Here is a 26340-nt window from a genome sequence, read left to right on the forward strand (position 1 = left end):
AGATTTGAGACGCATTAGGATATGAAAGCTAAATGAGGTTAACTTGACAGATGAGTCATAAACTGGAGACATGTATTTGCAGAACTGATGGATGTACTCTTTAGTCTTGAACTCAGAACGTGATTGCATCTTACGACACGCACAGCCAGTGGGGATGTTTGAGGATCAGAGAGGAATGAACACATGAAGTCTTTAACCTCTTCAGTACTGGCACGCATTTTTATCTTGAGTTTTGAGTATGATTAGACGGTTTTATTTACATTAGGAAGCATCTATAGAGGTGAAAAAAATAATAGTAATAATGGCCAGAATCTTCACTATTTCAATCCCCACATAAGTTTCTGAAGCTGTATGAAATCGCCAAATAATAAACAGAATAAATATGAAAACGCGTCATGTTATACTGAAAGGGTTACGTAGGTTAGATTAACGAGTGAATTGCATATAGAAGATTAAAAACACACAAAGAACATACTTAGGGGATTAGAATACAATGAAGAAATGTAGCATATGCATGAGAATTACTAAGCAGTGATAAATTATAAGCTGGCGAGTAATGTTAATGAATTAGATCCTTATCAGTCAAAGGGAGGTATGCCGAGTCGTTACGTTCTGAATTAGATAGAAGTGTGAAAATTGTTCAGGTGTTTAGTAGCTTGACAATGATAATGCCGAGGAGAGAAAGAAAAGGAAGAAACATGCTTAGAAATATCAAACAAATAATGGAAGGCACACACACACACACACACACACACACACACACACAGTCCAGTTTACGTATCCATGAAACTCACAAAGAAGAAACTTAGAACACAATTCCTGTATGACAAAAAGATAATATTGTAATCGTAGAAATGACTGGGAGAAAAAGAAAGAAACTATTTAACGTAAGACTATAAAAAAGAAAAGAAAAGGAACTAGGGTAAGTAATGGAATGTTTATAAAAGAACTTCAACCGTTTTGTTGCTATGGTCATTCATTGCTAAAAAAAAACAAAAAAACAATAGCAGTAGTAGTAGTAGTAGTAAAAATAATAGTAGTAGTAGTAGTAGTAGTAGTAGTAGTAGTAGTAGTAGTAGTAGTAGTAGTAGTAGTAGTAGTAGTAGTAGTAGTAGTAGTAGTAGTAGTAGTAGTAGTAGCGGTGTTATCATCCTCATCTAAGGATTAAGAAGCAAAAGTTCATAAGTGCAAACTCTACTGCAATCCGCGGTTAATCACGTGACTTGGCAGCGGTGAGAGTGGCTATCACATGAGCCTTTTTTCCTACTGCTTCACTCAACACCTACCTGCATATTTTCCATTCCTCACCGTAAATACGTTGTCCGATTCCTATTACTCCTCTCTAATTCCTGATGTGTACACGAGAATTTTCACAGAGAGAGGGAGAGAGAGAGATGATTTGGTTCCCTCCTACCGTGGTTTGGCGGGCTTGGCAGCGACCCCTAAGAGTGTGTTTAGTTTGCATGAGTATTTCTGAGTGCTTCTAAAACGGGATTGTATGGTCACGGTTTCTGGGTGCTTCTAAAATTAGTAACTGCTATATCTAAATGCTTCTTAAATCGGTATCTGTATTTGTGTGTGCTTTTTAAAACTGGTAACTGGTATTTCTGAGTGCTTCCAAAACTGGGCACTGCTATTTCTAAATGCTTCTTAAATTGGTATATGGTATTTGTGAGTGCTTTTAAAACTTGTAACTGGTATTTCTGAAAGCTTCCATAAACCAGGCACTGTACTGTATGTATGGTCAGGGTTTGTGGATGCTTCTAAAATTAGTAACTGCTATTTCTAAATGCTTCTGAAATCGGTACCTGTGAGTGCTTTTAAGAAGGTATCTAGTATTTCTGAGTAGTTGTAAATCTGGGCATTGCTATTTCTAAATGGTTCTTAAATTCGTATCTAGTGTTTGTGTGTGCTTTTAAAACTATTAACTGGTATTTCTGAGTGCTTCTAAAACTGGGCACAGTATATATGATGAGGGTTTCTGTATGATTCTAAAATTGCTAACTGCTATTTCTAAACACTAATGCTTTACACTCATTAATGTTAGGCGAAACTGCGTTGGGTATAGCGTGTGGTGGTTCTCCTTATCTCTTTATCAGGTGCCAACCAGTGCACGAGGTCCCGAGCAGCGGCTGCATGAGGTGCGGTGCTGGTCGATAGTACACGCGGTCCTCGGAAGCCATGCATGCAGGCACCGAGGACCGCGCCGTGAGGTCCTGTGTAAGGCAAACGTTCACATCACATTGTCGTGAAGAGAGACGCCAGGGAATAACGCAGTGATGATCAACATAGAGTGTGTCATGACCTGGTTACGATCGGAACATAGATTTTTCTTTAATTTTTGACTTGAGCCATAGTTTTGCGTAAGTGATAATGGGAATCAACAACAACAATCGAGTTTACCAGCCATTGCTTCTTGCTGCGTATTTTGTTTTTCCCTTATAATTTCCTTTCTTGCTTAAACGGCATCCAAATTTTACGTGAGGAGGATCCAGTGAGTGAGTGAGCAGCAGTGAGACCCGCCCACCGCCGCCTCGTATGGCCGGAAGGCATAAATTTTGGCGAGGCGCTTTTGGCGGCGGGTGGCGGCGTGACGTCAGGGCGAGGGACGCGACCACATCACTTTAATCGGTTCACTGCGAGTCACACACACTAAGGTGGTTCCTGGCTGGCCCGGTACACGCTCGTTTCTTAGTTTTGTTAAATTTCGTTTCTCTGGGCAGATCTTTGTTCACTAAATGCATGAACAGTTTGTCTCTCGCACTGTCTTTCCAACATGTTCAGTCCGCAGGTCAAAAGTTTAGCTCAGAAGTTCTTGTCAGCAAACATCATGGTAATAGTCACAGTAATCTTTGCTTATAATTGGTATGTATCATGTATCTATTGAATGGTGAGGTTTAGTTTCTTTTCCTATCAAGGCGCGTTTCTGCGTGACCCTCCACCGTGTCCTGGGAGGCGCTGCGATTAATGTGATTTTTTTTGTTTGGTTCACGTGACCTCATACAGTAATGACACCAGCCAACAGTCCACCCGTCACCGCCTCAGTAAGCCTGGCAAATACCTGTCTCATGGCCCCCGTCAGTCCTACTCGGAATAATCCTGAATAATCTCGGGCATGCACACTGGGGTCCTCCATGTGGGGTCGATTAATTCTCCAGCCGGTGACTAGACTTACACAGCATCCCTCAGCGGGCGGCGGGCGGCGGGCGGCTGGATCACGGGCCACAGAGGACGGCCGCCAGAACACTGGGCGAGGGTCACTTGGGGACCGAGGCGTGAATCGCATGCCTGCCTGCCTGCACACGGTCTTTGCCTGTCTCTACTCTTAGCGGGGAATGGCCAGTGTGAGTCCCGCCTTTGACGGAACACACTTTCTTGGTCCACATATGTCAACCACCCACGTACAGTACAGGGGGAGATCCTATATGACTGATAACACGTTTAGAGAAGTGTTACACACACACACACACACACACACACACACGTTTATATATATATATATATATATATATATATATATATATATATATATATATATATATATATATATATATATATATATATATATATATGATACAATGCCGATGTCCCCGCGATGTTGAGAGAGGGGGAGGGGTGGTCGAGACATGGCGCCCACACGCACAACTCATGATCACACCCACCAGCCTTCCCTCGCACCTCAGTCTCCAGCCTGCAGCCTTAACACTGATCTTCACCGGTGATATTTGTAAATAAAATGTGCACTGTAACGAGGCCACTTCTTAAATTTCATGTACAGTACAAAATCAATGTGTATGAACAACTTATAGCTAAAGTGTGACACCTTTAGGTAGATTATTGAAATGTGTCCCTGAGCTGAAGTCAGGACCGCGCACGGGTCCGAACACCGTCAAGAGCAAGGCATCTGGACACACGGATGGACAAGCTGACGACAGCTTGGTACATGCTTCCTGACGTCTTATCTCCACGGAACACACGAGTCTGGCGGCAGCGAGGCCCTCGGCGCCACGCAGGTGTTTATTAAGACGCCATGAGGCTCCAACATGGGGCGTGGCCTTCCTCAGGCCAGGGAATGTGTGCGTCACGATGGGCGTGCATGGTGTGGGCGGCGGGGAGCCTTGTGGGGTGGCCTGTATGGGCCTATGTATGAGGTGTTAAGATTTTGTCAGCAGAGAGGCGGCTTCGCAAAGGCTGTACCGTTATCTGCACCTTATCTGCTATCAGGGCACTGTGTGGAGAGGCACTACCGCTCACCTGTTGACACTGATAAGGCTGCTCTCACCCTCAATGGCTCCCCCTCGAGTAGCACTCATCACCGCCACGCTACTGGAACTATTAAGGCTTTTGATTACTATTAAATCATCCACAACGCTGAAAAAGAGAAAAGGATTTAGAAAAACCTCAAGTGTTGTTTCCTCGTGGAGCGATCGCTGGCCCGCTAGTTGGCGAGGCGTCTGCGTCAAGGCGGCAGGGCGGGGCGTGGGGGCCGGCGAGGTGAGGAGAGATACGAGGTGGACGGAGGGTGGAGGTGGGTGAGAAAGGCGAAATCAAAGCGTGGAATGGAGGTGAGCATACACGGGGTGGGTGCAGAGTTGTGTGGGGAGGGCCGGGGCACTGAAGGCTGACACGACACGGCACGAAGACGGCAGGAAGCGGACAAAGAAGAAAGACACGGAGAAATACAATGACTAGAACACACACACACACACACACACACACACACACACACACACACACACACACACACAAGAGGCACTGGGTAAATCCGTGTAAGAAGTAGAAACGAAAGTCGCCACTCGTTGACACAGAAGAAGGAGGATAAGTAGGAAGACCAGAAGAGCTGAAAAGAAGAGAAAGATAAAGAGAGGAGGAGGAGGAGGAGGAGGAGGAGGAGGAGGAGGATTTAACTTGTCCCTTCTATCCCCCCCTATCACTCCTCCCACCCCATCCACCTTTCGTAGTCACCTTTAAGAAGATCGATGGAGATGAACAGGAGTGGATGTCATACCCTCATCTCTCTCTAGGGCCCAGAGGGATCTCCTCTAGCCTGTTCAGTGGCCGTTCATGGATGGCGTCTTTAAGGGCGAGGTGGTGCAGGAACAAAGCAGAAGGACGAAGGAGAGAGGGAGTGGGCAGTAACGGAGGCAGGGTGAATGAGAACGCAAGGGAAACAAGGAGAACAGGATAACAAACATGCCAAGGGAGAGGGACGAACAGGATAAGGGGAAAGAAAAAGAGGAAGGAAAGTAAAAACAAGGAAGGATTTTGAAACGGAAGACAAAGAAGTGTTGAGAGAGAGAGAGAGAGAGAGAGAGAGAGAGAGAGAGAGAGAGAGAGAGAGAGAGAGAGAGAGAGAATGGTAGGCAAAGTGAAAAAGAAAAGAATTTGGTAAAGAAAATGGAGTGGAATCACGTTACTTTATGTAGAAAAATTAGTAAAACACGAGTCACACGTTTTATTACATCCTTCAATCGTTTAAGCGGTATCTACTGTAAACATTCTCCTTCTAGTCAGATGTTCCAACAACCAAGCTTAAATGAACAGCAGAATTATGCAATCTATAAGTCAATTACAAATACTAATAGGTTTGGTTTAATTTCTTCATTCTACTAAGGTATGTGTGTGTGTGTGTGTGTGTGTGTGTGTGTGTGTGTGTGTGTGTGTGTGTGTGTGTGTGTGTCATGTTTTGTCTCAGCCTTTCCGTATTTGGAATTGCCAACCTCTTATACTCTTATAAATAGATAAGCCTGTACTCAGAAATACTTTGGTCTTTCACCACGTCTATTTTCCAAGGCAACAGTAACCATTAGCCGGCTTCTCAAAACTGTTTCTCATGTTAGTAATGTATAAATCATGCTAATCTGTCTATAGAAACTTAAAAACATCCTTAGAAACCAGTATAACTTCAACTAAAGGCTTTTGGAATGGTGGAGGTGTGGTGCAGAAGTGTTTCAAACGATGGTCTATTGATTAACACAGGAATAATGAAGTGAATTAGCTACATACCCACTAATAAATTCTCTTTCCCTTTCCTCACGGTATTTGTGTGTTGGGCGTGGAAGTGATGGAATCAATGGTGCAGAAGTATAAATCATGTTAATCTATCAATAAAAATTTAAAAACATTCTTAGAAATTAGTATATGTTCAACTAGAGCCTTTTGAATCAGTGAAGGTGTGGTACAAAGTGTTTCGAAAGATGGTCTATAGATTAACACGGGAATAATAAAGTTCATTAGCTACATATACCCACTAATACTTACTCACTCTCTCTCTTTCTCTCTCCTCACGGTACCTGGCGTTGCCCTGGTGTTGGGCGTGCAGAGGTGATGAAACCGATGGCGCTGGAGATGTGCGAGGGCTGCGGGCGGACCATTCACGACCGGTTCATTATGAGAGTCATCGATACCTCCTGGCACGAAGATTGTCTGGTGTGCTGCGTGTGTCGGGTGCAGCTGCAACACTCCTGCTTCGCCCGGGATAGCAAGATCTACTGCAAGCTTGACTATGACAGGTAAGAAGATAGGTGAGCGTATGACGGGAAAGAAAATGCATGGTTTAACTTCTTCAGTACCATAACGCGTTTCCAAATTCATTCTGCTTGATTTTTGGTGACTTTATACAACTTCAGAAACTTATGGAGGGGATTAAAATAGTGAAGACTGTGGCCATTAGTCTTCTGACCTCCATAGATCCTTCCAAATGTCAATAAAATGGGTTAATCGTACACAATCTCAAAGTAGAAATGTGTGCCAGTATTGAAAGGGTTAATAATTGATTGTAAGGTTGGTGTTTGGTATTATATAGCCGTGCTGAAAATTGTGATATGTAAAGAGATTGATGGGATGATTTAGAGAATGCTACGGACTTAATCCTTTCAGTACCAGGACGTGTTTTGATATTCATTCTGGTTACTATTTGGCGATTCTATACAGCTTCACAAACATATGTTAGGATTAGAATAGTAAAGACTCTGGTCATTAATCTTTTGACCTCTATAGATCGTTCCTAATACAAATAAAATCGTGTAATCATATCCAAATATCAAGGTAAAAATGCGTCTCAGTATTGAAGGGATTGAAAGAGTTTGTGAATGGCCTGACTGAATGAGTGATTTTAAAGGAAGCAGTGATAGTTATAATGAAAATGAAATATGTTCGTATTTTTTGTGTAGGGAGAAGAAAAATAATAAAGGGAAATATTTGGTTTGTTTATACGAGAAATCATCATTTGAAACAAAAAGATTATGACCAGAAAAAAAAAAAAGTAGCGGAGAATCAGAAGGATGTTTGGGAAAAATAAGAAAAATATTAAAGGGAAAAATTCAGTTTGTTTATATGAGGAGAAGAAATATTTATGACAAAGGTTTTACAATGAGAAAAAAAATTAAAAAGTGGTGGGAAATATAAGAATAAGATGTTGTTTAAATGTGTTAGGAGAGAGGAAAAGATTGGGACTGGGATCGTGAAGGAAAGAGGAAAAATATTAGAAAACTGAGGAAAAAAGATATTGTACATAGATATATTAAGGCAAAAGTGGAAAAAAAGATGAAACTTTTATGAGGAGATTAAAAAAAAAAAAAAAGAGTTAGAAGCCAATACAGTGAGAGACAGACTGACAGACGAACAGACGGATAGATAATAAGTTGAAATTAGGAAAATGCAATTGCGGGAACATTACGCATAGAGATAAAAAGATAAATATTAATTGCAGGAAGTGATAAACTCTTACCAATAGCTGGAAAAAAAGAATGAAAAAGAATCTGAACTGAATTTTAATGAATATCTGCCGTTCTTTTCAATATCTTTTCTCTTCGTAGTTCTGTAGAGATGAGAAGAGAGAGAGAGAGAGAGAGAGAGAGAGAGAGAGAGAGAGAGAGAGAGAGTGAAGTGTGTGAGTCTACGAGAGTGGAGAGCTGGTGCGCTGGAGTGGGCTGGAGTTGTGGGCTGGTGGGAGGGAGGGTGGGCCACAAGGAGCAGTGTCTAGTCGGAAATGTCAACATGGCCCCGCTATCGACTGGGAAACGGGGCGATAACGAAGATATGGAGGCTCTGATAAGGGACGGCTGAGGGGAAGCGCTGGGGCTGTAAGGAGAGAAGGGACGAGAGGGAGGAGGGAGGAGGGGAGAAGTGGAGGGGTAGTGAGGTTCATGTATGTTATGTATAGTGAGATGGTGAGACTCAGGAACCATGTATGTGTATTGTGTGACAGAAGAGTGGGTAAGGAATATGATTTGTAGAGTATTTCGTTCCTCTCTTCTTACCTGTGGTGCGTTGTGTTCTTGTAACCTCGGAAAAATAAGTAAAAAAGAAAGAGTTTAGTACCATGTATGTGTATTGTATTGTGTGACAGAAGAGCGTGTAAGGAATATGATTTGTAGAATACGTAGTTTTTCTCTTCTTATCTGTGGTGCGTTGTGCTCTTGTAATCTCGGGGACATCATAAGTTAAAAAAAGAAAGAAAGAAAGAAAGAGAGATGTGATTAAGAGATGAAAAGTTAGCAAAAGAATCTGAAAAATGTACTATTGATCATTGTTAGAACCTAAACATTACTAATTTGAAGATACAATAAGTTAGCACCACCTCTCTATTATTACTATTATTACTATTATTATTATTATTATTATTATTATTATTACTATTACTATTATTATTATTGTTATTGTTATTCTACTATTGTGTGTGATTATTTTCAACTAACAATTTCTATCAACTATTTCTTCTAAGATAGACCAAAAACAAGCAATATAAGTATCTCTTTGTTTCATTCTCGACGTGTTGCATCAGACTATATGGAAAAGGAAGCAGTACTGTCTCGTGAACAAAATCTCAAACAATCAATAACTTCATAAAAACTTCAGATTCTTAAAGTTTAGCCATTAAAGTAAAATCTGTCTGAAGAGAAGTGTATACCGTTATTGGCTCTAAGTAAATGTATCAAGTGATTTAAATGTTTCAGATGTTTCAAATGTTTCAAATGTTTCAAACCTGTGGCCGCAATAGTTCTTTTTAATGTAAGAAGGGGGAAAGCTGACCAAAGGCAACATAAAACGAAAACAAAGGCCCACTAAGTTGCCAGTCCTCTTGCACGTCCGAGAGAGTCAACCAAAAAAGGAGTAAATGTCTTGAAACCTTCCTCTTAAGTGAAGTGAAGTCAAGTGCATCAGATACAGACTTAACTAGCTTTATGTATGTAGTCTGTTTAGTAATTCTGGTGGGCCGAGGATACGCAAACATGATAACACCACTGACTGATTCTCTCTCTCTCTCTCTCTCTCTCTCTCTCTGATTTCTGATTTCATCCACATATTTCCTTCTCGTTTCAAAATTTGGGTGAATATCATTTATACCAAAACTTGTATTTGATCGTAAGATGCCACAAATGTTCTTTTTATTCTTGTTCTTGTTCATGTTCTTGTTCTTTTACTACTACTACTGCTACTACTACTACCACTACTACCACTACTACTACTACTACTACTACTACTACTACTACTACTACTACTACTACTCCACCACCCTTACTTCCCTCCCTTCATTCCTCACTCTCCCTTCCTTCCCCATGCTATAGACGTCCTTCCCCTCCCCCCATCCCCGGCAAAGCAACACTGTACTGCTACCCTCCTCTGCGTCACCCTTCCCTCTTCCTTATTACAATCCTCCAAGATCTATTAGCAACAGCAGCTCTACGGCAATTTCACCCTAATTTGCATCAATTTAATTTTCTTCACTCCATTTTGTTGTCACACTTCAGTTTTTTTTTTTTCTGTAACTTTTCATACTAACTTCATGGCACAAGGATTTCTTCTTCCACTCATCTTACTCTGTCCAATTCTCTAGTGCAAGAGTTAACCAGTACTCTCAGTCATTCATACCTTTCTCTGGTAAACTATGGAACTCCCTGCCTGCTTCTGTATTTCCAACTTCCTATGACTTGACTTCATTTAAAAGGGTTGTTTCAAGACATTTATCCCTTTTTTTGGCTAACTCTCTCGGACCTGCAAAGAAAGTGGTAACTAAGTGGATCTGTTTTTTATTCGTTTTATGTTGCCCTTGGCCAGCTTTCCCCTCTTACATGAAAGAGGAAATTACAGACACTCCAGTAATATGCGGGTTAATCAGCTCTCTTTCCCCTCATTTTCCGCTCTCTATATATACTTGTTCCTTGCGCCACATCTACACCCTCATAAAGACACACTTCGCTCCCTCACCACCATTATTACTATTTCCAAAAACCACAGAAGTGTCTAGCCGGGTTCTCAAGAGTGCTTTCCCTATTGGTAATGCAGAAATTTGGCCAATCCATCACTGTAACCATAAGAAACTATTACAAACTCGTGTCACTTGAAATACGTAAACCTTTTTAATCTCCTCATTACCAGAACACGTTTTCATATTCATTTTGGTTACTTGGCGATTTTATACGGCTTCAGAAACGTATATTGGGATTAGAATAGTAAAAACTCAGGCCATTAATCTTCTGACCTCCACAGACCCTTCCTAATGCAAATAAAATCATCATACCCAAAAAGTCAAGGTAAAAAGATTGGCCTCAGTATTGAAGGTGTTAAAAGTAATAGAGATACCACCAGATGTGTTTCAGAGCCTTTTACCAGCTACGTTCTTCCTGTATACCCACGCAGCGCCCAGGCCGCACTCCGCCCCTTTCCCTCCCTGTTCGCACCTTGGCCGCCTCTGTAAACATAAACACGTGTGGGAAATAAGAGTCTCTCCGGGCAGCAGGTTCTGATGATGAGCCACGGGTCGTCTAAGGGAAGGGAAAGGAATGGGAAAGGGAGAGGGGGAGAGAGAAGGGGAAGGGCTTAGGGGTGATGGGTAAATAAAGTGGTTTCTTGTTTTTTTTGTTGTTGTTGTTGTTGTTGTTGTTGTTGTTGTTGTTGTTGTTGTTGTTGTTGCTTTTGTGCTTTTTTTCATTATTGTTATCATTATCTCATTTTTCGTCTTCTTTTTTTTTCTTCTTCTTCTTCTTCTTCCTGTCTTTTAACTTGTCAATGAAAATCTATCATCCTTCTTAATCTATTCAAGCTTCTCTCTCTTCTTTTATTTTTTGCTTGTGGGGGAAGGAATAAACTTTTAATCAATTTCTCTTTGTATTTGCGTGATCATATTCTACTTTCGAACCCTTACGAATCATGATAGCGATTTCATTTTCATACACACACACACACACACACACTCTCTCTCTCTCTCTCTCTCTCTCTCTCTCTCTCTCTCTCTCCGTGTTTCCCCTCTACTCAGCTTCACCCTCGAGTTTTCAGTCCTTTCCATGCCGCGCCAGTTCCGTGTTTCCTGCCGCCTTCACGCCAGCCCCGTGTTCGGTCCCGCATACGGCATGCCACGTATTTTTCATTATAATAAATGTGAGGGGGAAGTGTGCCAGCCGGTGAGGGGACGGTGCCGCCCCACGTGTTGCCTGGCGACAGCTGGATGGGAGAGTGAGGGGAAGGCGAGGCAGCGAGTGAGGGAGGAAAGAGGGAAAGGCGTGGAGAGCTGGGGAGAAGGGAGAATGAGGGGAGGGAGGGAGGGAAGAGTGAAGAGCTAGGGAGGAAGGGAGGAAAGAGGGAAGGATAGGGAGGGGAAAAAGGGTCGTTGTGGAAGGAAGGAAGAAGGGAAGGCGAAGTAAGAATTGTGTGTGTGTGTGTGTGTGTGTGTGTGTGTGTGTGTGTGTGTGTGTGTGTGTGTATGTATGAGAGGGGAGGAAGCGACAACTGGTGAGGGAAGAGGACGGAGGAGAGCCAGAAAAAAATGTATTATCCATGAAAGGAATAAGGAATGAAACGCGAGGGAAGGAAGGAAGGAAGGAAGGAAGGAAGGAAGGAAGGAAGGTTGGAAGGATGCCACACGTTGCCTGGATCTGAATGATTCACTTGTAGATATATATCAGTAATTTTCCAATGCCCGTTTGTGTGTGTGGCTAAAAAGAATGTTAACTCCTATTAACTTAAATGCCATTGGAGCTGTAGGAAAGATTTAACCCTTTCAGTACCATGACACGTTTCCATATTCATTCTGCTTACTATCTGGTGATTTTATACAGCTTCAGAAACTTATGTGGGGATTAAAATAGTGAAGACTAGTGCCATTAACCTTTTCACCTCCATCGACCCTTCCTAATGTCAATAAAATCGTCTAATTACACCCGAAACTCAAGGTAAATATGCGTCCCAGTACTGAAAGGGTTAACGGAGAAGTATGTAGGTGGTTGAAAGTTGATGTATGCTAAAGAGGAAAAAATGCATCTCTTGTGGAAAAAAAAATTATGAATGATGATGGGGAAAAAATTGGATGGATAAAGGATAGATGAATATTAAAGGGAGACATGTAGAAGTTGAAGGGAAGAGTTTAATGATATCGCTTGTGGGAAATCTGATGAAGAGAGAGAGAGAGAGAGAGAGAGAGAGAGAGAGAGAGAGAGAGAGAGAGAGAGAGAGAGAGAGAGAGAGAGAGAGAGAGAGAGAGAGAAAACAGATATCCGAAACTACATGAACATATATATATATATATATATATATATATATATATATATATATATATAGAAGCTGAAAATTTATGAATATCAAAGCAAAAAAAAAAAGAAAGAAACGAGATGAGAGAGAGAGAAACAAGAGGTGATGGTTAGTGAAAAGTATACGAAAGTTTTCTACACGGCAAATGAGCGAAAAAAAAGGAAAAGAAGAAGTTCAAAGGAAGAATACGTGTCTTAAGTGGAAAACTTCTTTTTATGTGCCTACAAACTAACGACAATGGAGATGAGAGGTGGGGGAAGGGAAGGGCGAGAGGGAAGAGAGGGTAAGGAAGGAGAGGGCAGGGAAAGGCAGGGGAGGGAAGGGCTGGACTGGATTGAGGCAGGAGAATGAGGCAGGAAGGCATGATTGGTGTGTTGGAGAGGAGGAGGAGAAGAAGAAGGAGAAGGAGGAAGAGGAAGAGGAAGTGGAATGAAGGAAGGAAAACATCTATCATTCTCTTCAATTTTTTCTTACTTTTCCTTTCCTTTTTCGTACATTCACCTCTATTCCGTCAAACGTCCCTGATTTTTCTTTTCATTTAGACCTTTACGTTTATATATCGTCCATCCATCCATCCAACTATACCCTCATACCCAATACCCTCAAAAAACTAACATGAATGCACAAAATGGTTTCTATTCTGTTTGCGAAAGTCAAAAAGGGAGAGAGAAAAAAAAAAGAGAAGAGAAGAAACGAATAAAGAAGAATAGCGTGGGGGAGGAGAGAGACAAAAGGGAGATAGGCAGTAAAAAGAGAGAAAATGACGGAGAATAATGCCAGAGATATGAATTCCCGGGTGATGGGATGGGTTAAGAGGGATGAGAGAGGGAAGGGATAGTAAAAGAGGATGAAGGAGAGAAGAATAGTGGGAGGACTGGATAAAGAAAGGAGAAAGAAGATAAAAAGAATGAAAAAATGAAAAGTATACAGAGAGAAAGACGAACAAAAGAAAAACTTCAACATTAGTCTAAAATTGTCAAAAAATAGTCAAATTCAACAAGAACCTTTTATTTTCCACCTCTCTTTTCCACCGTCCCTTACCCAAGCTCTATTTAACCCCTTCAGTACTGGAATGCATTTTTTACCATGAGTTTGGACCATGATTGGACGATTTTATTTAGATTAGGAAGGGTCTATGGAGGTTTGACGATTAGTGGCCACAGTCTTCACCATTTTAATCCTAACATAAGTATCTGAAGTTGCATAAAATCACCAAATAGTAAGCAAAGTGAATATGAAAACACGTCATGGTACTGAAGGGGTAAAGCGCTATATTTAGAAACACTTCCTTCTTTCACGCTGACCATTTTTAAAGACCACAGAGACAATTAATCGCGTTCTGAAGAGAATTTGCCCTATTGATAATGCAGAAACCTTGTTAACATAGCACTCGAATTAAAGAAACGCTCTTAAAAACCCGTGTCACTTCAAGTAAAACCCTTTGAAAATAGTGAAGGTGAGGCGTAGAGGTGTTTCAGAATATGGGTATAAGTAGAGCAACATCGTATAGCGGGCAGTGGGTGGTAAAGGCAGCGGTGACAGTGGGCGTCAGTGTAAAATCTCTTAACAACGGTGGGGCAGGTTGGCTTGGCTTGGGTGGACAGGGCAGGGGTGATGGCAACAGCAGCACCAGTGTGTGTGTGTGTGTGTGTGTGTGTGTGTGTGGCTGGCAAAACCAACAGCGATAATTGCCTGAAACTGGTGCCTGAGTTGCAGCTTTGACGCAAACTTTAAGCGAATGAGAGAAAGAGAGAGAGAGAGAGAGAGAGAGAGAGAGAGAGAGAGAGAGAGAGAGAGAGATTAAAATTATCTGATATATGAAAACAGGCTGAGAAGTCGTGGTTTAAATAAATATATAACAAAGAATCAGGGTTCATATATCAAAGGAAGCAGAAACATACGTACTAGAACACACCACCAGAGAGAGAGAGAGAGAGAGAGAGAGAGAGAGAGAGAGAGAGAGAGAGAGAGAGAGAGAATGGGGGGATAAAAATAAACACTTCCTAGCACCTGAGCCGAGATAAAACGAAAAATAAACAGCCTATCACATCAGTCACTTAGGATAAAGCTCAGGTGTTGTTTCGCTGCATCTCCAAGAGGGAAGGAGAGAGAGGAGTGGCGTGGCGTGAGCGGTGAGGTGGTGCTTGGCTAGTGAAGGAAGATAGGAGAAAGAACGAGAGAGAAAGAGAAGTGTACGCTACTCATCAAAAGAGTGCAATTAACTGCTAGAATTTCCTTGGTTTTGTTTGGCTAGTGGTGGAAAAAAAAGTAGAGCAGAAGGGAAAGAGATATGGAGGGAGAGGAGAGAACGAGAAAGAAAGAGAAGTTCAGACAGTTATACATAAGAAGGTAAAGGAAGTACTAAAATTTCCTTGGTTTTGGAAGGAGGTTATGCTTAATTGGCTAGTGAAGGAAAAGAGTAGAGCAGAAAGGGGAAAGAACGAGAGAGGGAGAAAGAGAATTGTAAGCCATTTGCCTAAGGGCGTAAATGAAGTACTAAAATTTCCTTAGTTTTAGATTTTGCTTGTCTAGTGAAGGAAAATGGTAGAGCAGAAGGGGAAGAGATATGGAGGAAGGGGAAAGAACGAGAGAGACAGAAGCGTACGCCAGTCTTATTAACCCCTCCAATACTGAGACACATTTTTACCTTGAGATTTGTGTACAATTAGACCATTTTATTGACATTTAGAAGAGTTTATGGAGGTCAGAAGATTACTGGCTAAAGTCTTCAACATTTTCATCCCTTACATGAGTTTCTGAAGCTGTATAAAATCACCAAATAGTAAGCAGAATGAATATATATGGAAACACGTCATACACGGTACTGAAGGGATTAAGAGCGTAAATGGAATACTATAATTTCCTTGGACTTGGAAGAAGAGAGTGAGTGTCAGCCAGCGTGTTCCTCAAGACAAGGCTCCAGGGTGAAGGTATTGATTGCAGTATTGATGCGTTCACCTCAGTCTTGAGTGAGTGACTAGTTAAGATGAATTGATTTCTAATTAAGCCTCGGCCTTACCTTTTCTTTTTTTACGTTTTCTTTTTGGTTCTCTTTTATCTCTGTCCCTTTATCTGTCTTTTTTCTATCTTTTTTTTTTAATATTTGAATAATTAAAGTATGCATGAAAGTTATTTTGCAAGTCCTACGGTATAATCCTTTCAGTTTCTTTGTATGAAGAGGTGTAACTTTGAATTCCTGATATCTTTTGACAAAGTATTGCTTCAGAAGTGTCACGGTGAGCAGTGGCACCTGTAGGTGTGGGGAAAGGGGAAAGCTTTATCGTTGGGGAATGTAGGGGCTTAAAGTATATGGTAGGAAGTTCAGTGATAAGATTACCAGCAGGTGTAACACAATCCATCACTCCTGCCAGGTCATGACGCAGGTGTACACGCGCGTGTTCCTTATTTGAGGAACGTGGTATTGGCGAGCGAACCAATAAATGGCAACTGTGCTGTTTAATAACAAAACGCAATACACGTGAGCAAAGTTATTGGCATTTGTTTTTTTGTGGGATCATTTTATTAGTATTGTGTAATTCGAAACTGTTGCGTAAATTGGAGCGACGTAACAGTGCGGGGAGGAAATGTCCATGTTGGCATTTAGCTGTGACCTGTGACTTCCATATGGAACAGTGGCCCGAGTGGCGCCCCTCGTCCCTGCGTGATGCACGGGGCCTCCACCACCAGGCCGGCGCCGCGGCTGGGCGACCCACGTGATAATAGCACACTCTGGCCTCTTTACAGCCGCTCAGCCAATAGGAATTTGTTATTTACCTCCCCATTTCCGATGTCGGATTTTCATTGGCTCGGGCTTTGAATACATTTTCACATTTTCAGACTTTTAGAGAATAACCACCAGTTTGGAGTCAACATTTTAACCAATGGCATCGCTCTGTTGACAGACCATTTTCGGTTGAGATATTCCCAGCGGTCGCTAGTGTCGTCCATTAGGCAGCTTCCGGAGGGCGCCGGAGGACACTCAGGGACGGGAGCATAACTTTCCACTCGTGCAAAAACAAGGGCGTCGACTCGTCCCCGGAGTGCAGCTCTCAGCGAGGCTTCCAACGCTCACGGTTTCAAGGAGCAAAATTTCCAGCTAAAGTGGACGGAGGGACACGAAGCCGAGCCATCCACGCACGTTGCTTCACCCTGACATGGAACACTGAAGACTGTGGACTGTGACTGCTGAAGTTTTGGGATCGGCAGCTACAGAGTGTCACTTCAATGCATCAAGAAGTCTGTTGTTTCTTTCGGCGTATTCTAGTTTTATAGACGAGCTGCACTTCTTCCGTCTTGAATATGTGGAGTGCGTAAGGTTTGTCGCGAGATGGTGACAATACCAAAAAGACAATCTAATAGTAGACCTGAAGAACACTGATTCATTTTATTCTTTCTCTACAGATGGGAGTGTCATATTACTTAATTCTATCTTTTTTTTATCTATGTCTGTTTACATACGCCTATAGTTGTACATGTTCTAAACCTTTCTATGGAACAATATTCTCACACCACTCCTCTTTACCCCCTCCTTCTCTCTCTCTTTCCTCACACCCGAACCAAAATAAACCACTTACTTGTACACACTCAAAACCTTCCCCAGAACAGTTTCGTCACACCACTAATGTGTCTTTCTACGCACACAAACCACACCACGATTCTCACTCATATACTGACCTCTATTCACTCACTGCATGATCCTCCCACACACCCAAACACACACACCCACACACACACACACACGTACACCCTCTCTTAAACACATTTACTGCACTTACATCATACTTCAGGACAGTTGCACCCTCCCTCCTTCTCCCTCCTTCCCTAATCGCAACTCTGTCTTCACCACCCAGGCTGTTCTCTGTGAAGTGCGCGGGTTGCGGCGACCGTCTGCTGCCCCACGAACTAGTCATGCGGGCACAGTCTCTCGTGTTCCACCTGCACTGCTTTGCCTGCGTGGTGTGCTGTCAGGTGCTACAGAAGGGGGACCAGTACGTGCTTCGCGGTCACCAGCTCTTCTGCCGCGCTGACTACGAGAAGGAAATGTTTCTGCTGCAGCAACATGGGCCGCAGAGTGAGTGGCTGTGTTAGTATTGCCATCGTGTACTTCTGTTGGTCTCCTTATCCCTGGATACTCTGATCTCAGCACTTACACACACACACATGCACACACACATACCCGACACCCACTCGCGCATTCTTACTTAGATTCTTAATATACGTAAATATTCACACTTACACATGCTTCGTATCATTTGCATCTTACACATGCTTCATATCACTTACACACACACACACACACACACACACACACACACACACACACACACACACACACACACACACACATACACATCAATCCTTGCCATGCCCTCAGCACTTCCCTGTATTATAGATTAGCAAATTAGTAAATATATATATATATATATATATATATATATATATATATATATATATATATATATATATATATATATATATACACTAAGGCTGTAGCTAACTCAGCAATAAATGATAAGGCGTATACAGTAACAGCGTCACCAGCTTAAAAAAGAAAGCCCGCTGTGTCGTGACCTTGGTGACATCCACGCACGCTCCAACGCAGGATTCGAGAGATGCCGCACTAAGCTGTCCTACACTGGTAACAGGATATCTTGCAGGTGGCGGCTCAGTCTATTTACAGTCATTCTTCTTGCTTGTTGCCTGTGTAAAGTAGCTCAGTATATCTGGCAGGTATTTGGTGTTTAGTTAATTTCACCACTATTAGTTATTGTCAAGAATAGTTCGTTATATTCACCAGGTATGTGCAGTTTACTCATTTTACTCATCAGGTGTTGTCTAGATTAGCTCGTTATATTCATCAGGTATGTGCAGTATACTAATTTTATTCACCAAGTGTTGTCTGGATTAGCTCGTTATATTCACCAGGTTTATGCAGTTTACTTAATCTTACTTATATTACCTACCAGTTTTGTAGAGTAAGTCGTTAGTATCTACCAAGTAATTGAGTTAATGACTACTGTTACTACCTGTCCAATCAGTCACTCGCTGCTTCCGACATCTATCTACAGCTTAGTTTGCACCACCTGGTCTTTCATTACTCGTATATTTTCATCGTTTACGTGAAGGAGACAAACTGAGCACAGCGGAGCAAACTCATGTGGCGAAAAACAAAAAGAGAGACAAAACTTCTCTTTACTTTCTCTTGCTGAACGAAGAAAAGAATAAAAAAAATGGCTAATTTGTTCATGTACTTATCGATATGTTTTGCTTCACTCCGACAGTCACGCCACTGACACCAAGCCGGCAATGCAAGTACAGAGGATATAGCGCCATATTTAGAAACGCTTCCCTCTCTCACCGCGGCCATTTTCAAAGACCACAGAGACGATTAGCCGAGTTCTAGAGAGTATTCGTTCTGTTACTAATGCAGAAAACTTGTTAATATGTCAGTAGAATTACAGAAACACCTTTAATAACGTTAACGTGTCACTAGCATTACGGAAATCACCCTTAAAAACCCGTGTCACTTCAACTAGAGCCCTTTGAAAATAGTGAAGGTGCTGTGAGGCGCGGAAGGGTTTCAAAATACAGGCCTTAGTTTCACCAGCACTGCCTCACTACCTTCTTTGTCTCGCGCTCTGCAGGTCCCCTTGGCGATGACTTTATAGTGGATGACGGGTCGCGGCCTCGGGATGGCAGACGAGGACCCAAACGCCCCCGCACCATACTGACGTCGGCACAGAGGAAGCAGTTCATGGCCTCCTTCAGCGTGTCTCCGAAGCCCTGCAGGAAGGTGAGTGGAGTCCTGCTGCAGAGTTGCTTTAGCCCTTCCAGTAGTGAGACGCATTTTTACCACGAGTTTTGAGTTTAATTAGACGATTTTCTTTGCATTAGGAAGGGGTATGGAAGTCAGAGGATTAATGGCCAGAGTCTTCGCTATTTGAATCCCCACATAAGTTTCTGAACCTGTATAAAAGCACTGAATAGTAAGCAGAATAAGTATGGAAACACGCCGTAGTACTGGAGAGGTTAACCCCTTCAGTACTCGGACGCATTTTTACCAAGAGTTGCTGGTAGGATTAGACGATTACATTAGGAAGGGTCTATGGAGGTCAGAAGATGAATGGTCAGTCCTCACTATTTGAATCCCGACATAAGTTTCTGAATCTGTATAAAGTAGAATGAATATGAAAATACGTCTTGGTACTGGAGAGGTTAACCCCTTCAGTAGATTAATGGCCAGAGTTTTCACTATTTCAATCCCCACATAAGTTTCTGAACCTGCATAAAATCACCATAGAGTAAGCAGGAAACTGACAACTGAGTGGGCGTTATTTTTCTTTATATTTTTGTTGTCCTTGGCCACTTCTCCTCTCTTACATAAAAAAAAAAATAATAATAATAATAAAAAGAAAAAACATGGTGGTACTGAAGAGGTAAATTTGTCAGTTTGGTAAGGGTTTGTGGTACTGCTGAGGTTACTGTTGGCCCTTCCTTAGTGTTCCTTTGTGTCTCGTTGCCTGAGGGAGTAGTGGCGGGAAGTCTAGTGAAGTATTTTGCAGTTTGTGAAGTTCGAGTAAGAATTTGAGATAACTTGTGCTTGTTTTACTTTTCTATCTTCCTAAAACTTACTTTGTTTCTCCTTTTTTTTTGTTGACATTTTTTTCTTAAACCGTTTTCTAAGTCTCATTCTGAATTATCACCGTTTTCTTTGGCATATCTTTTACTTTCTTTTTTTCACATTTTTTGCGTTGTTATTTAGTGTTCCTTTAATTGCTTTCTTTTATTTATCTATCTATTTTTGCATTCGAGTATTCATAGTGGAATTTTGTCTCCTGCTCCTTATCGTGTGTCTATTTACTGTTGTTTCTGCCTCACATTTTTCCTTAGTGACTTGTTTACATTATATAACAAGTTGTTTTGATAAGATGCTTCTCCCTCTCTCTCTCTCTCTCTCTCTCTCTCTCTCTCTCTCTCTCTCTCTCTCTCTCTCTCTCTCTCTCTCTCTCAAACAAGCACACACACACACACACACACACACACACACACACACACACACACACACACACACACACACACACACACACACACACGAGCGCGCTGACAACCTCCCACTTTTCCAATCCTTCATCACTAGCCAATTTAAAGGAGTGGACTACAGATTAACAGTCCACAAGTCCCGAGTCCCGCCATCCACTCTCTCTCTCTCTCTCTCTCTCTCTCTCTCTCTCTCTCTCTCTCTCTCTCTCTCTCTCTCTCTCACCTTTGCTCCTCTCAACTCTTCCCCCACTCTTTATCTTTCATCCTAGCGTGAGGACAATAGCTTTCACACCCAGCATCCTCCTTCTCCTCCTCCTCCTCCTCCTCCTCCTCCTCCTCCTCCTCCTCCTTCTTCTCCGTCTTCTTCTTTCCTCCTTGTTCTCAGTCTCTTGGTTCTCTTCGATCTTTGCTTCTCCCTCTTATCAATTACACTTTCTTTCTTTAGTTCCTGATTCATTTTCCTTTTTTTTTTTCTTTATCTTCTTTCTTCTTTGTTATTTTCGTTCTTAGTTTAATTTTTTTTTCATCTCCATGCCTCCTCTTTCTCTTCTCTTTCCGGTCCTTTCTTTTGCACTTGTCGTTTCTGTAGTCTTTAATGTACTCAACTTTACTCCACTATTGTGCATTTTCATCGTTTATCTCCTTTCTCCTCTCAGACTCCCTTTCTCCTTCTCTTCCCCGACTCTTTTTCACTCCTCTCTTCCTTCGTCACTCTTCTCAACGCCTCCTTCCCCTATCTGGCCCTCCTTCTCTAACTCCTCCATCCTCCTCCTCTACTCCTTCTCCTTCTCCTTGTCTTCCTCCCCAGGCCAGTCCCTCGCCGTCCCCTCCGCGTGTTTGCACTGCCGCCTGCGACACAGAGCGGCGGTTCACTCTTCCAACTTAAGCGATATTTATAGGGTGTTGAATTTAGCATTGAATTCCTCGTGCGTCGGTGGGGGTCGCGGGAGAGAGAGGGAGAGGGATGGGTGGCCTCTGCGTGGTAGGAAGGGGGAGGGAGGGGAGGACCTGGCACTACTACCACTATCACCACCACTACCACCATCACCACTACCACTATCATGAGACCCACAGTCCCTCAGAGCTCGCCCGTTCACAGCCTCCGCCCCCACAAGACATAGGACAGTTGGGACCAGAGTCGAGAGAGAGAGAGAGAGAGAGAGAGAGAGAGAGAGAGAGAGAGAGAGAGGTTGTCCGTATCGTAGCTACAGTAAGGGTATGTTTTGATAAGGGTGTGAATATGATTTGTTAGAACGAGAAAGTGATGCGCTGCGGGGGTCTGTGTGTGTGTGTGTGTGTGTGTGTGTGTGTGTGTGTGTGTGTGTGTGTGTGTGTGTGTGTGTGTGTGTGTGTGTGTGTTCAAGGATGTTTGTGGACTACTCTTAATTACACCTGCCGGTCGCGTACACTGTCACCCTGTTTGTGTGTGTGTGTGTGTGTGTGTGTGTGTGTGTGTGTGTGTGTGTGTGTGTGTGTGTGTGTGTGTGAGAGAGAGAGAGAGAGAGAGAGAGAGAGAGAGAGAGAGAGAGAGAGAGGTGCGGCATGCTGGAGGATGAGAGGAGTGGCTGGGGCGGGGCGGGGGAGTGTTGACAATGGGCACCTCAAGGGGCGTCAGGATGGGGTCATGGGTTATCAGCTGTTTTGACTGGCACTCACCGCTCCCTGGTAAGCGGTGGTGCCTCCCGCTTTGAGGAGGCACTGTCTGGCCGCCTCACCTCCGGCCAATCTGTGACCTCCCTTTATTGAGCCTTCAACATGCTTGGCTGAAAACTGAGAGGACGCGTTCACTCCCACTTGGCGGAGGGTCGCTGGCCCTGGGCGGATCTTGCATAACGCGTGAGGAAGTCGCTTATTATTGTAATGCAGTGAACACACACGAGATTTCACCAGTGGCTCCACCGCACACTGGAAAGTACTGAAGGAGGAGCATTGCCTCTTCCCCTCACTCATCCCACACCCTCTTATTTTCCTTCCTCCAGCCTATCTTATCTCTTTTCCAATAGATGTATATTTACACTGCGGGGGAAGGAAAAACAGTTATCTTTAGCCTCGTGACTCATCTCGTGCGAACCGCTTGGAATGACTTAGAGCGAGGCAATCACGGTGTGTTGTTTGTTAGCTAGCCACGTCTTGGAACTGATTGATTGAAGTACGCGCCACAACAGGGTCACATGGCGCCGCGCGGGATGCTTTCAACTTATCCTGCCAGTAATTGGTGTAGACACGGTAGAGTTTAGTGTAATCAGAAAGCTTTAAAAGGAGAGTTGTTTGATGGTAATTGTGCTCCGTTGTAAACACTCCTTAATTCTTATCTAGCTTGTGGATAAACGTTATAATTTATCTATTCTTCCTTATAGTAAATTGGTGCTAAACTGTCAAATATTGTGTAGTGAAGAGTGTAGCTTTTATGAATTGTCTCTTTTTCTCTTTTCATTTTCATTTCTTTTCCTTTTTTTGTCCCTTTATTCATTTTTTTTAAACTTTTATGGTTTCTCTTCATTTTTTTGTTTCTGTTTTGTCCTCCGGTGTTTAGGAAGAGTCGCCTTTACCTGACTTTCTTTCTGTTAATTTTTCATCCTGGAATCTTAAATGAGTCTCTTCTATACTACTCGTCTCTTTTTATATATTTTTTTGTTCTTTTTTGTTCTTCGGTTGTTATTTTCACCGTAGTTCGCTATTTTTTTTTTTTTTTTGCGGGTTTGTTGTTACTCTCCTCTTTTTGTTTTTCCTCTTTCTTTTTCTCCCAGACTTTTTGTAGAGTTTCCTATTTCCCTCTTTTCTTTTCTTCTAACTTTTGTAGTGTGTTACTTGCATCCTGTTTGACTAATGTCTTTTAAAATCTATCAGGGTATACAGATAATCCATACACACACACACACACACACACACACACTCTCTCTCTCTCTCTCTCTCTCTCTGATGCGTTCTGTCTCCTCTTTTTTTCATTATCATACCATTCATAGTAAAAATAGACAAAACATTATCATCACCACCTCCTCCATCACCACCACCACCACCACCACCATCACCACCACCCTTACTATCACCACCACCACTACCACACGCGTGACCTCCATTCGCCACACCCTCCCACGCTATTGACCTCTGCATCTTGACCCATGATCGAGGCGGAGATAACCTCTGGCTTACCCCACTTCGAGAGTTAAAATCCAACTATAAGCAAGCTAAATTTTTTACGTGCCTTATTTTTTTTTCTCTGTCTCATATTGGTCTGCATAGTTTCCAGTCTGTTTATTCATCTTCATTAATCTGTGGGCGTCTGTATCTCTTTCTCCCTCCCCCCCTCCCCCATCTCTCTCTCTCTCTCTCTCTCTCTCTCTCTCTCTCTCTCTCTTGACGCTATACGATCTCGTTGTCACGCCAATCAGTCAATTAACTAAAATTTCTTCTTCCTTTGGACCTTTTTACATTTCCGTTTTGAGGAAGATGATTAGCGTTTTTTTTTTTTTTCCTTTAAATTTGCCCTTGCTCTGCCTTCCTTGTGTATAAAAAAGAAAAGAAAAAGAAGAAAATAAACTAGTGTCAATCCCCGCTCTTCTCTCTCTCAGTCCTATCTGTCCAAAGTCAGTGAACTTCATAAATTTTCCCTCCCTGCTGGCTGGCTGTACTCTTTCCCTGCGGCGGCTGAGTGGCCCACCGCTTGTCTGGGTGTCTGGGGGAGCAAGCAAAGGATAACAGCGCCTGGTGGTGAGTGAGTTGCCGGGGCACTAGTAGAAACAGTGAGCCAGAAGATGAACAAGACCAGCTAGATGCAAGGGCAAGATGCAAACCTTGACACGTATACAGCTTGAAGTGGAAGTGATATTTAAATAAAAGCAACATAAAAGAGGATAATAAAAAGATGAAAAATAGTAGGAAAGAAGCAGAAGTTGAGTGACATAAACTAGCAGTACCACGTGTGTACTCTGATAAAAGACTGATGAGTAAATAGAACCAAAGCTTTTTATATGTTAAGTGAAAGTAGAAACAGGCGAAGAAGATGACGAAGCATTCAACCTGGTGCAAGAAAATAAAAGGAGCATCGTTATCAGCAGCAACAATGATTAGGAGCAAAAACGACAACAACAACAACAACAACAACAACAACAGCACTGAAAACAACAATGAAAACAAGCCACTCAGAAGTCAAACTAAATAAAAAAAACAAATTTGGAATAGAAAAAGAAGGAAAAAAACCGTGTGATTATTTTTAACACGTATACTTTATAGACACACAATTGAGACGAAAAAGGAAACTTCAACAGAAAGAAATAAAAAAAGACTGAGAGGGAGTAGAGTAACAGTACTTGTGATGCTCGACTGCAGTATATACAGCAACAGTTCGTACACCAGTGCGTGGCTGTGGCAGAAAGAAACACAACGAAGCAGTGTATATTTCATGACGCGCGCAAGGAGGCAGTGTGTGTTTCATGGCGCTCGTTTTCTGTTAAGTCTTGACGCTTAACCCAACATCAAGTGAGCCCAACTCCTCCCCTTGCACGCCTTTCAAACAATCCGATACTACGCACACCAAAACGCAACTCTCAAACACTGTGGCTGCACTTGAAATAAATCATTAAAATCATATAAATAGATTCTACAACGTAATCCCGCTCACTTGACCATTCATCAAGCGGCGGTGGTGGTCGCAAAGTGGAAATGCCAAAACCTCTTCTCTCGCGAGCCTTGAGAGCGACCTTGGAATGGGCATTCGCGGGGGGGCGCTCACAGGTTCCCGGCAGCTGCATCCGTGAGCCTTTGTGGGGGGTAGTGACAAGGAGGAGGAGGAGGAGGAGGAGGAGGAGGAGCAGGAGGTGGAGGTGGAGGAGGAGGAGGAGGAGAAAGATGAGGAGGAAGAAGAGAGGAAGAGAAGGAATGAGAGAAAGAAAACGAAGATCAGGAGAATATGCAGATAGAGGATGAGAAAATAGAAAGAGGAAAAGGATGAGAAGCGGACGTGAGTGCGTGTGTTTGTTCATGAGTGTAAAGGCGAGCGGCAGTGAAGGAGATAAGTGTGTGTGTGCGTGCGTGTGTGTGTATGTATGTGCGAGTGTGTGTGTGTTCCGTCGTGAATCGTATTGGTCTTGTAACATGAGACGAGCGGCGTTTTTGTCAGGTTTGAGCTTCCGTTTGTTTCCACCCGCGCCGTGGGGAGGATGTTGGGGTTTGTGGGGGAGGGGAGGGTTCCGGCCGGGCTGGCACTCATCCCCTCACAGCCAGAGTAATACAGTACTAACAGCCACACACCAGCAGCCTGTCAGTCCCTCTCACAAGCGGCCCATCAATTTGCTGCTGTCGTCGAAACGGCCTTCGTCTGTCTGTCTGCTTGCGTGCTTGTCTATCTCACTGCCCGTCTGTCTGACTGTCTGTCTGTCTGTCTGGCCGCTCCAACAACAACCATTTCATTTCGTTCAGACGACCTGTCGCGCTCACTGATGGCAACACCGCCATCATTGTTGACAGATTTATGTCCTCTGATTGGCTGACACAGGGAGTGACGTGCTCAGCTGCCGGCCACTTCCCTTCATCCTTCATCGCCGCCCAAAAATATGTGAAAAGTGACGCTAAAGGATGAAACATATTTTGGAAATGATGGCCACTCTAATTACCCTTACACACACACACACACACACACACACACACACACACACACACACACACACACAGAAAAAAAGTATCAGCTTGAAGTGGCGAATGAGCCTGGCTGATGGCGTGCCGGGGAGAGCAGGGTGGGGAGGGCGTGCGCGGGGACGAGGCGGCAGAGGCGCGGCGGGG

At 42.9% G+C, this 26340-nt stretch overlaps 1 protein-coding gene across 4 annotated transcripts in view; it reads left to right on the top strand.

The window, feature by feature from the left end:
* Positions 1–26340, top strand: part of LOC123504319 (LIM homeobox transcription factor 1-alpha-like) — a 52670-nt gene that overhangs the window by 6978 nt on the left and 19352 nt on the right. For 2 of the 4 annotated variants that reach the window (XM_045254743.1, XM_045254745.1), the window contains 3 exons: positions 6323–6512; positions 17376–17608; positions 19170–19318. In XM_045254743.1, coding sequence (XP_045110678.1) covers positions 6323–6512; positions 17376–17608; positions 19170–19318 — 572 coding nt within the window. The remainder of the gene's footprint in view (positions 1–6322; positions 6513–17375; positions 17609–19169; positions 19319–26340) is intronic. The other 2 variants (XM_045254744.1, XM_045254746.1) reach the window with 1 other exon arrangement.

Source organism: Portunus trituberculatus, chromosome 15, assembly GCF_017591435.1.
Source record: "Portunus trituberculatus isolate SZX2019 chromosome 15, ASM1759143v1, whole genome shotgun sequence".
Classification (NCBI taxonomy): domain Eukaryota; kingdom Metazoa; phylum Arthropoda; class Malacostraca; order Decapoda; family Portunidae; genus Portunus; species Portunus trituberculatus.